This window comes from Herpailurus yagouaroundi, unplaced genomic scaffold, assembly GCF_014898765.1.
Source record: "Herpailurus yagouaroundi ecotype Mexico unplaced genomic scaffold, PumYag 201, whole genome shotgun sequence".
Taxonomy (NCBI): Eukaryota; Metazoa; Chordata; class Mammalia; order Carnivora; family Felidae; genus Herpailurus; species Herpailurus yagouaroundi.
The window spans coordinates 5053223-5069044 of NW_024412432.1; the positions used below are offsets into that span (position 1 = coordinate 5053223).

At 34.7% G+C, this 15822-nt stretch overlaps 1 protein-coding gene across 4 annotated transcripts in view; it reads left to right on the forward strand.

Moving 5' to 3' along the window:
* The window catches only part of AGTPBP1 (ATP/GTP binding carboxypeptidase 1), a 167430-nt gene that overhangs the window by 103657 nt on the left and 47951 nt on the right, over window positions 1-15822 (forward strand). For all 4 annotated transcript variants that reach the window (XM_040450284.1, XM_040450283.1, XM_040450281.1 and 1 more), the window contains exons 15-17: window positions 8832-8915; window positions 10501-10587; window positions 10672-10820. In XM_040450284.1, coding sequence (XP_040306218.1) covers window positions 8832-8915; window positions 10501-10587; window positions 10672-10820 — 320 coding nt within the window. The remainder of the gene's footprint in view (window positions 1-8831; window positions 8916-10500; window positions 10588-10671; window positions 10821-15822) is intronic.

Here is a 15822-nt window from a genome sequence, read left to right on the forward strand (position 1 = left end):
TCTCCCAACAAACAAGAGTCCAGCGCTGGTTGGCTTTCCAGGGGAATTCTATCAAACATTCAAAGAAGAGTTAACACCTGTTCTTTTGAAGCGGTTCCAAAAAATAGAAATGGAAGGAAAACTTCCAAACTTACTCTGTGAGGCAGTGTTACCTTGATTCCAAAAACAGAGACCCCACTAAAAAGAACTACAGACCAATTTCCCTGATGAACATGGATGCAAAAATTCTCGATGAGATACTGGCCAACTGGATCCAACAATACGTTAAAAGAATTATTCACCACGATCAAGTGGGATTTATACCTGGGATGCAGGGCTGGTTCAATACCTGCAAGTCATTGTGATACATCACAGTAATAAAAGAAAGGACAAGAACCACATGATCCTCTCAAAAGATGCAGAGAAAGCATTTGACAAAATACATCATCCTTTCTTGATAAAAACCCTCAAGAAAGGAAAGATAGAAGGATCATACCTCAAGATCATAAAAGCCATATATGAAAGACCCAATGCTAATATCATCCTCAATGGGGAAAAACTGAGAGCTTTCCCCCTAAGGTCAGGAACACAACAGGTATGTCCACTCTTGCCACTGTTATTCAACATAGTAGTGAAAGTCTTAGCCTCAGAAATCAGACAACACAAAGAAATAAAAGGCATCCAGATCAGCAAAGAGGAAGTCAAACTTTCAGTCTTTGCAGATCCTTTATATGGAAAACCCAAAAGATTCCACCAAAAAACCTGCTAGAACTGATCCATGAATTCGGCAAAGTCACAGGATATAAAATCAGTGCACAGAAAGTGATTGCATTTCTATACACCAATAATGAAACAGCAGAAAGAAATCAAGGAATCTATCCCATTTACAATTGCACCAAAAACCATAAGATACCTAGGAATAAACCTAACTAAAGTGAAATATCTATACACTGAAAACCATAGAAAGCTTGTGAAAGAAATTAAAGAAGACACACACACACACACACACACACACACACACACACACACACACACACAAAATGGAAAAATATTCCATGATCATTGATTGGAAGAAAAAACACTGTTAAAATGTTGATGCTGCCCAAAGCAATCTACGTATTCAATGCAATCCCTACCAGAATAACACCAGCCTTCTTCACAGAGCTAGAACAAACAATCCTAAAATTTGTATGGAACCAGAAAAGACTGCGAATAGCCAAAGCAATCCTGAGGAAGAAAGCCAAAGCTGGAGGCATCACAATTCTGGACTTCAGGATGTATTACAAAACTGTAATCATCAAGATGGTATGATACTGGTACAAAACCAGAATGGAACAGAATAGAGAACCCACAAATGGACCCACAAACGTATGACCAACTAATCTTTGACAAAACAGGAAAGAATATCCAAATGGAATAAAGACAGTTTCTTCAGCAGATGGTGTTGGGAAAACTGGACAGCAACATGCAGAAGATTGAACCTGGACCCCTTTCTTACCCCATACACAAAAATAAACTCAAAATGGATGAAAGACCTAAACATAAGACAGGAAGCCATCAAAATCCTAGTTGAGAACACAGGCAAAAACCTCTTTGACCTCGGCCGCAGCAACTTCTTACTCAACAAATCTCCAGAGGCAAGGAGAACAAAAGTAAAAATGAACTATTGGGACCTCATCAAAATAAGCTTCTGCACAGCGAAGGAAACAATCAGCAAAACTTAAAGGCAACTGACAGAATGGGAGAAGTTATTTGCCATTGACATATCAGATAAAGGGTTAGTATCCAAAATCTCTAAAGAACTTCTCAAACTCAATACCCAGAAAACAAATAATCCATTGAAGAAATAGGCAAAAGATATGAATAGACCCTTTTTCAAAGAAGACATCCAATAGCTTAACAGACCCATGAAAAAATGCTCAACATTACTCATCATCAGGGAAATACAAATCAAAACCACAATGAGATACCACCTCACACCTGTCAGAATGGCTAAAATTAACAACTCAGGCAACAACAGATGTTGGTGAGGATGCAGAGAAAGAGGAACCCTTTTGCACTGCTGGTGGGAATGCAAACTGGTGCAGCCACTCTGGAAAATAGTATGGAGGTTCCTCAAACAAATTAAAAATGGAACTACCCTATGACCCAGCAATTGCCCTGCTAGGTGTTTATCCAAAGGATATAGGTGTGCTGTTTTGAAGGGGTACATGCATTCCAATGTTTATAGCAGCACTATCAACAATAGCCAAAGTATGGAAAGAGCCCAAATATCCATCAATGGATGAATGGATAAAGAATATACACATAATGGAGTATTACTTGGCAATCAAAAGTGTGAAGTCTTGCCATTTGCAACTATGTGGGTGGAACTAGAGTGTATTAGGCTAAGCAAAATTAGGGAAAGACAAATATATAACTTCACTCATGTGAATGGGGGATGAATCACTGGATTCTACTCCTGAAATCATTATTGCACTATATGCTAACTAACTTGGATGTAAATTTTTAAAAAATACTTAAAAAAATTTTTTAATTGTAATCCCATACTGATAATTACTTGAATCCATATTTTTGGCTTAAATTGGCTTATAAATTAAAATGAAACTGATCTCTTATAAAGTATGCTTAGCATTTTGGGGTGCATCTTTCCTGTTTTCATATTCCATAAAATTAGAACATGAGAAAAAGTAGAAGGGATAAAGGTCATTCTTTGTCTCATTTCTCAGAGGTAATAACTTCTAGCATTTTGATTTTACTTTCCAGCTTTCTGTATGTTTTTAGAAAAATTGTCTAGCTGTATTTTATTGTAAATTATAATCCATATTGCTTTGTTTTACAAAGCATTTAAGGTATTTTACAAAAATACTTTTATCAAAATAAAATGAAAAATACGGCAAAGAAATATAGTAACAATCACAGAAATATGTTCAACTTGTCTCAAAATAAAAGAAATGCATATTAAAATGTACTGAGATATCATTTCCCACATATCAAATTGCCTAAAATCTAGAAGTTTGATAGCATGTTTTACTGATGAGGCTGGGGGAAACAGGCTCGCGCTCTCTCTCTCTCTCTCTCTCTCTCTCTCTCTCTTTTTTCCCCAGACACCTGTACACTCATTGTTTAATTTGTAAAGTCCTTTTAACAGAGATAACAATTATGTTGAATTTGATGTTTCTTATTATCATACATTTCTGATTATTTTATAATATGCATAGTTAAATATATACATAAATATTATATGGCATTGTTTTTCATGTTTTTAAACTTTATGTAAATAATATACTGATAGTATTCTTTTGGAAACTTTTCATCAGTCAATAGCAGGTTTATGATGTTCATCATGGTAATCAATACATAGTATTGTATGAGTATACTCACAATTTATTCATTTTGTTGCTGATGAACATAGTTTGTTTCTAATATATTGCTTTCAGAAAAAAAATTCTTACGTTTTAAATGTTCTTTCATGTTTCATAGTTCCTTCAATGAAAATTTATTTGCATATCAAAATGGAATTGCTGGGCTGTACACTATAAAAATCCATTCTGCACAATGCAAAATATTTCTCAAGTTCAATTACTATTTCCAAAGAATATCTTCAGTTCTGAAAATTTATTCTGACATAACAAATAAATACTATTTTTTATCCTAACATTTTGTATTTTGTTAATGTATAGTAATATACTGCAATTTGCAATAAATTTTCTTTTAATATTATCTCTAGGAATATTAATTGTTCCTTCTGTTCTAGATTTTATTATATTTTAAGTATTTTAGTAGTTTTACTTAACTCATCTATTTTTGTGAATTTTATTCCTAAGTAATTTTATGGATTTCTGTTATTGTGAATAGGATTTTTAAACCAATTCCATTCTTGGCTAATTATGGCCAGTAAAGTAGCAATTTTATATCTTGTTTTTCAGTAAGTTCATCAAATTCTCTAACATATAAATATGAATTAAAACTTTAATGAACATGTAGTAAATGCACATATTGCCTTAAATGCTTACTTTCTAAAACATGATTTGTTCTCAATTCAACCTTGGTAAATATTAATTTTATAAAGTAAGATTTTTTTTTTACATTATATTAGTCATTCTGGTTAAATATGTCATACCAAATTCTGATTGCATTTTATCCATCCCTACCACATATTTCTTACTATTTTTTTAAATTAATATCCAAGTTAGTTAGCATGTAGTGCAATAATGATTTCAGGAGTAGATTCCTTAATGCCCCTTACCCATTTAGCCCATCCCCCCCCGACAACCCCTCCAGTAACCCTGTTTGTTCTCCATATTTAAGAGTCTCTTCTGTTTTGTCTCCCTCCCTGTTTTTACATTATTTTTGCTTCCCTTCCCTTACATTCATCTGTTTTTATCTTAAAGTCCTCATATGAGTGAAGTCATATGACATTTGTCTTTCTCTAATTTTGCTTAACATAATACCCCGTAGGTCCATCCACATAGTTGCAAATGGCAAGATTTCATTCTTTTTGATTGCCTAGTAGTACTTCGTTGTATATATATACAACATCTTCTTTATCCATTCATCCATCGATGGACATTTGGGCTCTTTCCATATTTTGGCTATTGTTGATAGTGCTGCTATAAACATGGGGGGTGCATGTGCCCCTTCGAAACACTATACCTGTATCCCTTGGGTAAATACCTAGTAGGGCAATTGCTGGGTCGTAGGGTAACTCTATTTTTAATTTTTGAGGAACTTCCATACTGTTTTCCAGAGTGGCTGCACCAGTTTGCATCCCCAAAAACAGGTTTTCTTATACATTAATAATGGGATTGCAAATTGATAGTACCTCTTGTGGAGGGCAGCCTGACAGTGTCTGTCAAGATTAACAGTACTTATTTCCTTTGACACGTTAATCCTGCATCTGGGAATTTATAATTTATATACATTATACACACACACACACACACACACACACACACACACTCACACTCACACTCACATAATTTGCATATCTGTGAAATGGTGTTCAAAGTTTTTTGTTATGGCATTGTGCCCACCAATCAAACTAGTTAAATAAATTATGGTATATCTTACCTATGAATACTATGCAGTGATTAAAAAAACAAAAAGATCTGTATATACTGATGGAAAAAGCTATAAGATGCTAGTGGAGGGAGAGCAATAAAAGTAGTTAACTGGATGGGTGGAGGATATGGCTTGTATAGAAAGTGAGAGTCTCCATTTTATACTTTTATGTAGCATATGAGTTTTGCTCCATGTCAATATATTACCTGTTCAGAAATTTAAAATTGAAAAGTAGGCGAAAGAATTGTGGCAAAAGCAAAATAAGGAAAGCAACCCCCTGGATTTCTTTATATTAAGTTTAGAATGGCTTGGGGGAACATAAGTACCTATGGAATGGAGACAGTAGCAGAAATCTTAGTACTGGTACAGCAGCAGATAACTTATATTGAGTGTTTTTTTTTTTAGGCCGGACATAGTACTAAGTAACAAGTACTTCGTATGCAATGTATATGTGTATATAGAGTGTGCCTTTTCATGGTATAATAGCTCTATGAGGAAATTACTATTCTTTCTCTTATTTTACAGAAGACTATGCTGAAGCTTAGGATTCTTGAGTTAACTTATCCAAGGTTACACTGCTAGTAAGTGGCAGAGCCAAGAGTCAAACTCTGGTCTAGGTCATGAGCCTACCCTGTTAATCGTTTATATATAGTTATCATGTACGTATGGTTAAACCATGTTCTCTATAAAGAAGATCATCTTCTGTGGACCCTCGGGAATAGTTATGTAATGAACAACATTGCCCATAATATTCGTACAGAAAATATAGCTGTGAGATGTATGAAATTGTTTCCTGTAAGACTGCCCTGTACTGGTGGAAACCTAACTAACAAAGGAAAGTTTCACTGGTGGCCGCATGTCCTGAGAACTTTAGAGCATTTACTGGACTGAATGCACTGGACATTGTTCAGACTGCATACATTATTGTCTTCTGGGCCAAGTCTTTTTTTTTTTTTTTTTTTTTTTGGGCCAAGTCTTTGCTAGCTATTGGAGGTCAGTAAATTTGAGATTATAGTCCCCGAGGGTATCTGGAAAATATTTACTGTTTTGTTTTGACTGGAGAGCCATGTATTTTAATAGGCCGGTGAGGGAAAGGGAGGAAGGATTGACATTCTTTTTATGGAAGTTGTGGTGCTTCACCCAGATCCATGTCTGAATAAAAGATTGACCTTCCTCTTTATTAATGGGGGCTCCTGGAAGGGCAGGTAATTTCCTAAAGTGTTAATTTTAGGTCTAGTCTAATATACATGGGCCACTATGTACCCTAAAATACAGTGTCAGAAGTTGAGAACGAGTGGCCCGTAGGCCATATTAACTTGAACATGATTTTGGCTTCACTTTGCAGACTTTGTTTGTTTGTTTTGTTTTTACTGATTTTGCATTTAAAATTTGGGAGATTCCTCATAGAAATCCAAGTTTCTGATGTTTCTTGAAAAACTGGTATAACAACCTTAGTATCTGGTTCCTACCTGGCATCAGTCAGTTTGTTTTCAGACAGAGCCTGGGCCCTGCAGTGTTCCACACACTGTCTATCCATCTCACGGGTACACATGGCTGACCCGTGGCTGTCTGTGCTGTTCTGACCCTGTTTTATATTATGGAGCATTGCTGTGGAACTGAGGTGTTGTATCAGCCTGTTAATACCATTTTCCTTTAAAAACAAAAACCCCAGACTTTTGTAAGTATTTGTATTTGCACATTTGTGGTATGTTTCAGCCTTATTTAATAAATTATTCTGACAAATGGATATATTCTAACAAATGGATATAATTAGGATTTATTTAGTCATTCACCCATACTTGAATACTCACTTTTTTTTTTTTTTTTTTTTTTTTGGTATGGTATATCTGAATGTATGTGAGTGCTACCTCTTTTATTGTCAAAGGTCTGGGCAATATAAATTTTGGACTTGTTTATTATTGCAATTAATAGCTTTTTAAAAATGTTTCTTTAGAAAGAATTTGGCATTTGAAAGTTATGACATTGAATGTAAATCAAAGATTTATATCTTAATCCTTTGATACTGGGTCTTTTTCTTGATAGACTGCTTGTCAGTGAAGAGATATTTTTTGTAGAATAAAACTAAAAATAAATTTAGAGTTGTACCTCTTTAATTTTTTTTCTGTATTTAACTATCACACCTTTTAATGTTTTCCTGATAACTATTAGCTTTTTATCAGAATAGGTTCTTAGCTTATTCTGAAGTCAGTTATACTGATATTGTTAGAGATAATTCTGAACTATATGAGAGTTAATACTACTTAATCACAAAGAAGTATCTTTGGTGCAGGAGACTAGTTTCACATCTACCTGAAGTTCAGGAGACTTTCAGTGTTTAGTGTATTTTTAAGATTTTATTATAACCATTTTGGCAACTTTCCTCACTCTGTTCTAACAATAAATCAATAAACCACAGTTTTAATCTGTATTACCAATGTTTAGCTGAAACAGACAAATTTGAAATTTAAAGCTGTTCATATAATCGGCTTCCTCTAAGAATAAGTGGTAGGGGCGCCTAGGTGCCTCATTCGCTTAAGCATCTGACTCTTGATTTTGATTTTGGCTTAGGTCATGATTCTCACAGTTTCAGGAGTTTGAGCCCCCGCATCGGGCTCTGTGCTGTTGGTGCCAAGCCTGCTTGAGATTCTGTCTCTCTCCTTATTTCTCTGTCCCTTGCCCACTCAAGCTCTCTCTCAAAAAAAAAAAAAAAAAAAAAGAATAAGTGATAATATGACAAGTTATCACTTGACTATGACTATAACAGCAGTAGGCATCTTCCCAGTATGAGCTTTGTGGCCAGTCTACCTGCAGTTCCAGGTAGATGTATGTATGTAGGCTGTATGACCTACATTTGTTCTGGTTTGCTTACCCTTGGTGACACCTTCAGTGATTGTTGCCTTCCGTGGCTTAATTATGGACAGGGAAGATGGTGGAATCTGTCTGTGACTCCTTTTTCTAGGATAGTGGCAGGATTCTAGGAATTTTCCAGTTGGTGACCATTTCATTGGACTGATTCAGGGGGAGGCCTAGAGAATTCTCAGGCCTAGAGAATCCTGGAGATGCAGGGTCCATGCTCTGCCTCCTGACACAGGTGTCCCCTTCTCCTCCACATTTCCTCTCCATTCACAGAAGAGAGCACTGATTCTGACAAATGTGCATGCTGGTTGCCAGTTGCATTTTAGCAACATTCCAGCAATGGTGGCTTTTAAGAATCTTCATATATAATTTTTGGCTTTTTGGATCTTTACTGCTTCTAATAATGCTGTTCTTACATATGTAAAATTATTTGCTTTTCGGCTACAGAGTGGCTTGTTACCATTTCGATGTGGAAAGTCATAAATAAGACATTCAAGATTTTTTTAAATAAAGTTTATTTATTTATTTTGAGAGAGACAGAGACAGCTCGAATTGGGGAGGGTCAGAGAGAGAGAAAATCCCAAGCACTGCCAGTGCAGAGCCCAATGTGGGTCTCAAACCCATGAAACTGTGAGATCGTAACCTGAGCCGAAACCAAGAGTCAGGTGCTAACTGTCTCAGCCATCTGGACACCCCTTAAAATTTATTTTTAAGGTGTTGAACTGGTAACTGTATTCTACATGGTTATTTTCAGAATTTGGGCTTTAATAATACAGATACTGTCTTGCGACATATTGATATGAATGATCATTTTTATTTTAAGAAAGTGTTATCCTTTTACACTTTTCCATCCCAAACTTATTTTGGAGGAAGTTGTGCCTTGGCCTATAATAATGAATTTTGGTGGTCATGCTTCTCTTTTGTGATTTCAGGACAAAAATTGCCCAAGATATTGAGAGGTTAATACATCAGAGTGATATCATAGATCGAGTGGTATATGACTTGGATAACCCAAAGTAAGTGTGTTGTTGTTTTTAGTTTTATTAGTTTTATTAGTACTCTAAAATTTCAGTGTTATTTTTAAAAATAAAAAAATATAGCTAACTTCCACCTAGTTTGCCCTTGCTATGTTTTCATCTTTTAGCAGGGACATAATGGTAATGTAATAGTAAATCATATTAAATTGAATGTATCACAGGCTTTTGTTTGTTCTTAGGTGGACTTAATGGGTTCGGTAAGGAAAAGGTCACAAACTGATGCTGTGTTTTTAAAAAATGTGAAATTACCTCCATTTTAGAGAGTGGAAGTGTCACATGAAATGCTGCAATTTTGCCCTATTGACAATATTGAGCCTTCGTTTCCTTAGGACAACAAATTACCATCCGTTTTAAAAAAAAGAAGGGACATGTGCTTGCTAATTTCTCCATAGTGCCCACTAGTCTTTGTCGCCTCTTACTGCTTACAATGTGCATCAGTCCTTTATATTACTTTCCTGATCTTTGAAGCCATGTGTTTATGATGCTTGATGCGTTAATGTTATTCACAATTTAGGGTTATTACTGTTATCAGCACATTTTAGGGTTTAAATAAGTGAACATTAGAAACGATGAAAGTGACTATTATTTAGTCATATGCCTCTTTATACAAGAAATGTAATGAGCCCTCAGTGGGTTTCCCCATCTCTCAACATTCTAATATTCTGATGGACATTTCAGATCTTACTGGTCTTTTTGGAGGAAATAAAACACTTTTTAAAGATCATTATCTTTAAAGGTAAAGAAATAAGGGTAAAAATTATGTCAAAGCTAATGACTGAATTTGAAATAATACTTTTAAAAATGAAAACCAAATCTACCTTATTCAAAATGTCTTAGTTATTTCAATATTTATAATTTGGTGTCAGATCAGGCAGATGTGGTGAAAACAGAAACTCAGGAACCCTGAGCGTGGCATACATACCATTGCTATTTCTAATTGAAATGACTTTGGACAAAATCATTGAGCTTCTTAAAGTCTGAGTTTCCCTCTGTTAGAATGTAAGCTCCAGAAGGGCAAAAATTTGTATTTAATCAGAGACACAGACAGACAGACAACTAAAACCGAATCTGGTACCTAGTAGGCATTCAGTAAATACTAAAGTAGTGAATATGTAAAGTGAAGACAGTACTTTCACCTTCCTGGCACTAATTAAATAAGCTAGTATCTATATCTAATATAGCTCTGCAAATTTAATCTGAGAACTGCATAGTTTAATTAGAATTATTGCTACTCAGTACTGGTCACATGCCTTTTTAAAGATACGTCTAGTCTTTTTATTTGATTATTGGTATTTAGGAATGACGTTTATTTAGTGGGGCAGAATTTCTTATTTGTGATTAATAATCAGTCTCTACTTGTAATTGTAATTTTTAAGTCTATAAATGTTAACCAGAGTTTGTGTTTTGCTTGTGTTCGTTACATTCTTTGGTTTAAAAATAAAGAAGGGGGGACATGGCAATAGTGGTATATTTTTAATTTGTAGTGTAGTTTTATTTTAAATTTTTTGTTTACCTATTTAACTGCAGTGTATTTTATAATACTTACTTGAATACTTTTATTTAGTTACACTATTCCAGAAGAAGGAGATATTTTGAAGTTTAACTCCAAATTTGAATCTGGGAATCTGCGCAAAGTAATTCAAATTAGAAAGTAAGTCATTTAAAATGTTCTCACTTTGTCTGTACACAGATATTTCCCTAATTTTCATCAGATTTCTTTATTTTCTATTTTCAGAAATGAATATGATCTTATTCTGAACTCAGATATAAATAGCAATCATTATCATCAGTGGTTTTACTTTGAAGTCAGTGGAATGCGACCAGGTGTTGCTTACAGGTTTAACATCATTAACTGTGAAAAGTCCAACAGTCAATTTAATTATGGTAAGACATGTTTTTCCCCCAGTGTAGATGATATGCAGGCATTGTAACTATAGTACATAGGCTTTTTTTTTCTTCTAATTATTAACATGTTTAAAAAAGGTTCATTGTTCTTTTGTTTTCTTTAGTTCTCAAAATTCGGATACTTATTAATGCAAAATTTGGAATAAACCTGTGCATTGCTTTGTTGGTGAAAAGCTCTTTAAAATGTAAAGAGCATCTTTGCTTTCATCCAAATTAAATACAACTAAAGATTTATTACTTATCCTGCTTAAAATCAAGTTTTCAGTCTCAGCTCATCTAGAAGAGAATTACATAAAGCGGTCTTTAAAAATGTTTAATTTTGAATAGTCTCATAGAAAGTGAATATATATATAATGGAAGTTCCAGAAAGGTTTCACGTTCTCTTCACTGAGTTTTTTCCAGTGGCTACATCTTCAGTAGTAACTAACCATCCCAGAGTCAGGATTTGATGTTGGTACAGTGCGGGTGCAGTTTCATGCCATTCTATTACATTTGTAGATTCTTGAAGTTGTCACCACAGTCAAGGTACAGAATGCTCCCACCACCACAAAGCCTTGTGCTTCTCCTTTATTAGTCACTTTTCAGTACGATGTTAGCAGTCATTTTCTATAAATTTTAAAATATAGTTGAGGAGGTTTCCTCCTACTACTTTGCTGAGGCTTTTTTTTTTGTCATGAGTGGGCATTGAACTTTGTCATATGTTTCATCTCCATCAATTGATTTGATCATGTGATCTTCTGTCTGTAAATTGTTAATATGGTGTTATTTCATTGAGTTTTGAATATTGAATCAGCATTTTTTAATCTGTGGAATAAACCCCACTTGGTCATTGTGGATAATTGCTAACATTTTGTTAAGAAATTTGTATTTATATGTTCAGGAGGGATATCAAGCTATAGTTGCTTTTTTGGTTTGTTTTATTTTTGGCACCGTATCTGGTTTTGGTATCATGGTAACACTGACCTCATAAAATGGGCTGGGAAATTATTATCTTATTTTCTGGAAGAGGCTGTGTAGATTTCATGTTACTTTTTTTAAATATTTATTTGGGGGCGGGGAATGGAGGGAAGAGCAGAGAGAGAGAGGGAGAATCCCAAGCAGACTCTGTGCTTAGTGCGGAGCCTGATGTGGGGCTCCGTCTTGCAAACTGGGAGATCATGACCTGAGCCGAAATTGAAAGTTGGATGCTTAACCAACTGAGCCACTCAGGCACCCCAAATTTGGTATTACTTCTTAAACATTTGGTAGAATTCTCCAATGAAACCATCTGGGTCTGGAAGGATTTCTTTTTTGAGAGTCTTTAGTTTTACTTTTTTTAACTGTTTATTTTTGACAGAGAGAGATTATGTGCCAGCAGGGGAAGGGCGGTGGGGGGAGGAGGGGACAGAGAATCCCAAGCAGGCTCTGTACTGACAGCAGTGAGCCTGATGTGGGGCTCCAACCCACAAACTGTGAGATCATGAACTGAGCTGAAGTCTGACACTCAACCGACCGAGCCACCTGGATGCCCCTTTTGATAGTCTTTAAGTTACAAATTAAATTTAATAGTTGTAGGGCTATTCAGATTATTTTCTACTGAGTGAGTTGTGGTATGTGGTAGTTTGTGCCTTTTAGGAATTGATCCATTTCTTCTGAATTGTCAAATGTCTGTGTAGAGTTGGTCACAGTATTCCCTTTCTGTCCTCTTGAGGTCTGCAGGGTCCGTTGTGACACCCCTGCTTCATTTCTGGTACTAGTAATTTGTGTTTTCTCTTTGTTTTCCTTTGTCAATCCTGCTAGAATTGTCAGCTCTATTGACCTTTGTCAATTTTACTGACCTTTTCAAAGAACCAGCTTTTTGTTTCATTGGTTTTCTCTACTGTTTTTCTCATGAAACAATTTTTTAAAAACTCTAGTGTGTGTAGAGCACACTAGCAAAAGTATTAAAGTTGTTAAAGGCATGAATATGATGGTGCTTTTTAAGGGGCGTTTCTAAGAATTAGAGTTTTCAAGAGTTGAAGAGGCTGTTCTCATTTGTCATTATTTATGTGGGAAATAGGAAATTTTACACTCTAGATGATTACATGTTTGGGATAAAAGCTTTAATCAGATTCACTAATTTAATGCAATAATGAAAGGAAGATTATGTAGCATAATATCTAGGTTAGTTATAAAATTATTTAAAGTTTTTAAACGTTTTAAGTCATCTAATTTTAAATAGTGCATTTTAAATATATTTTGACCAAGGAGTCAGTGCTTATATTTTGCATGAATAGTGATGTGAATATTCTTGATAAAATCTATTTCACATTCTTTATTTTTGTGATTTTGGGGCCTAACTAGTAATCATTGAATGTTGTATTTCTTAGAAAATAATATTGACCTATTTTTGATCTTAAAACCTTCATATAATTAAAAAAATTACCTTATTTGAAACTCATTCAGAATAATAGTAAAAAATGAAAGAATTTCATGTTTTCCTTATTTAACTTGTAAGTATAGTGCTGACATAATATTTTAGAGGAGGAAAGGACAGTTACTTAAGTGGAAGTATGTTTGTATTTTGGGTGCTCCTTAAGAGTATATAAATATAAAAGCCTATTTATTCCTAAAATGATAGCCAGTATAATTTTCAAATTGTAGTGCCTGCAGGTGGATGACATCTTTACAACTACATTCATTTATTCACTTTTATAAAATAGTACTCTTACTACTTTAAACTTTATTATAATTTTAATTTTAAAAATTAAAACTTACATTGTAGAGCAGTGCTTCTCTATTTTTTTTAATTACAAAATGTTTTTAATGTTAATTTTTATTTTTGAGAGAGAGAGAGAGAGACAGCCAGACTGCCAGCCGGGGAGGGGTAGAGAGGGAGACAGAATCTGAAGTAGGCTCCAGGCTCTGAGCTGTCGTGACGCACGGAGTCCGACATGGGGCTCAAACCCACGAACCGTGAGATCATGACCTGAACCGAAGTCGGCTGTTTAACCGACTGAGCCACCCAGGGGCCCCTATTTTTATTTTTAAATCAGTACTTCCATGTGATAAAATAATGTCTTCCTTTAGTATCATTTTAAGTTTAAAATAAATAAACTGAAACTTGCAAACTGAAACCAAATCAAAACAATGGGACAGATGGCTGCTTTACTTTAAAATTTCCCCTGCTTCTTAGCCCTTGCCCTTTGGGTATTTTTGTATGTCTATCACACTTTCCAAACTCACTTTATAGAGAATTTGGGTAACAGAATGGTGTTAAGAAAATTAAAACCATCCACAGTGCATCATCCAGAGATAGCCACTTTAATATTGTTGTGTCCTTCCAGCCTTTTTTATATGGCAATATATGATTTCTACATCTACATAATTCTGTATTTATTTTAAAAAATAAGCCTGAAAAAAAAAATAAGCCTGTATCCCATGCAGTTTCATAGTCTGTATGTTAACCAAACATTATATTGTTAACATTTTTTTCTGGTCATGAAATATTTCTCCAAAACAGAGTATAATGGACATCCTACAAGAGGTACTATAACTTATTTATCCAAACCTTTTTCTGTTGTACATTTAAGCTGCTTCTAATTATTTTCTATTTTAAATAATGCTGAGATCAACATTATTGTACAAAATATTTGTGTGTATAATTATTTAGTTACAAATCTACAGAAGTGGAATTCCTCTGTCTGCCAGCTGTAAATATGTTTATTTTTCTGATAATCAAGCAGTGGATCTTTAATGTGGGGATTTGGTAAATTAAAAATTGTTTAGAGAAGAATGTAAGAAGGGGAGAAAATCCACTAATTAGCATTTTGTAATCCTCAGACTTACATTCACATAATTTTAAAATGAAATTTTATCCTTTCATAGATTGGGGTTAGAGTATGAAAACTCACCCGAAACTATTCTCATGCCATTCAGTATTTTCAGTGACATCATTACTAATGTTTATATAATATTCTATTGAGTAATGTACAGTTCGGGATTTTATTAAGTCTTTTTCAACATTTCAAAATTATAAGCTGTGCTGTTGATACCCTTACTTATTTGCTTTTGTGTATGTTTACGATTATTGCTTTGCCATAAATTTCTCTAAGTAGAATTTCTCAAAGCAAATGAACAGATGTTGCTGAAAACTAGGGAAAAGGATACTTATTGTGCTGGTAGGAGTGTTAAATTAGGTCAACCTTTTTGAAGTGCATTTGATAATATGCTTTTGGTGTTTATATTTAACTTCATCCAGGATGTATTTTGGTAAATTCTGTGAATTTGGGGTCTAACTTAATCCTATTGTTAGTAGTTAAGCAGCTACAACTGAACCCATTCTTTCTCCAAAGAGATTTAAAATGGTGTTGATAAATTGAGTTATTTGTTAAATGTTTACATTTATGCCTCATTTGCAACTCTGTTCCTGACCCACTAGTAAAAAATGGAGAGGAAACATCACTTAGAAGACATTGTGAATGGCTGCTCTGTGGTAGCTCGTATAGAAAATGCTCTGGTTATGGGGCGCCTGGGTGGCTCAGTTGGTTAAGCATCCGACTTCGGCTCAGGTTATGATCTTGTGGTTCATGAGTTCAAGCCCTGTGTCAGGCTTTGTGCTGACTGCTCAGAGCCTTGAGCCTGCTTTGGATTCTGTGTCTCCTTCTCTCTGCCCCTCCCTTGCTTGCATTCTGTCTCTCTCTCTCTCTCTCAAAAATAAATATTAAAAAAGAAAAGAAAATGCTCTGGTTAGCAAACACAGATTGGAAGCTGGTTGGTAAGATATCACTCTGGCTTGCTCCTAGTTCCTAACTTTTTGAATCTGGGTTGAATTACTCTGACCTCCTAGTCATATTATTTGTCCCCTCTGGTTTGAAACAATACAGTTCTCAGAAGCTATGGACTAGCATTTTGGGGGAAAGCTGTTTGTTGCTCTGGTACCACTTGATTTTAATGATCCTGACCTTTCTGTCTAGTGTAACATCCTTTGCTGTGTAACTGACTTTATAATACAGCTTAACAT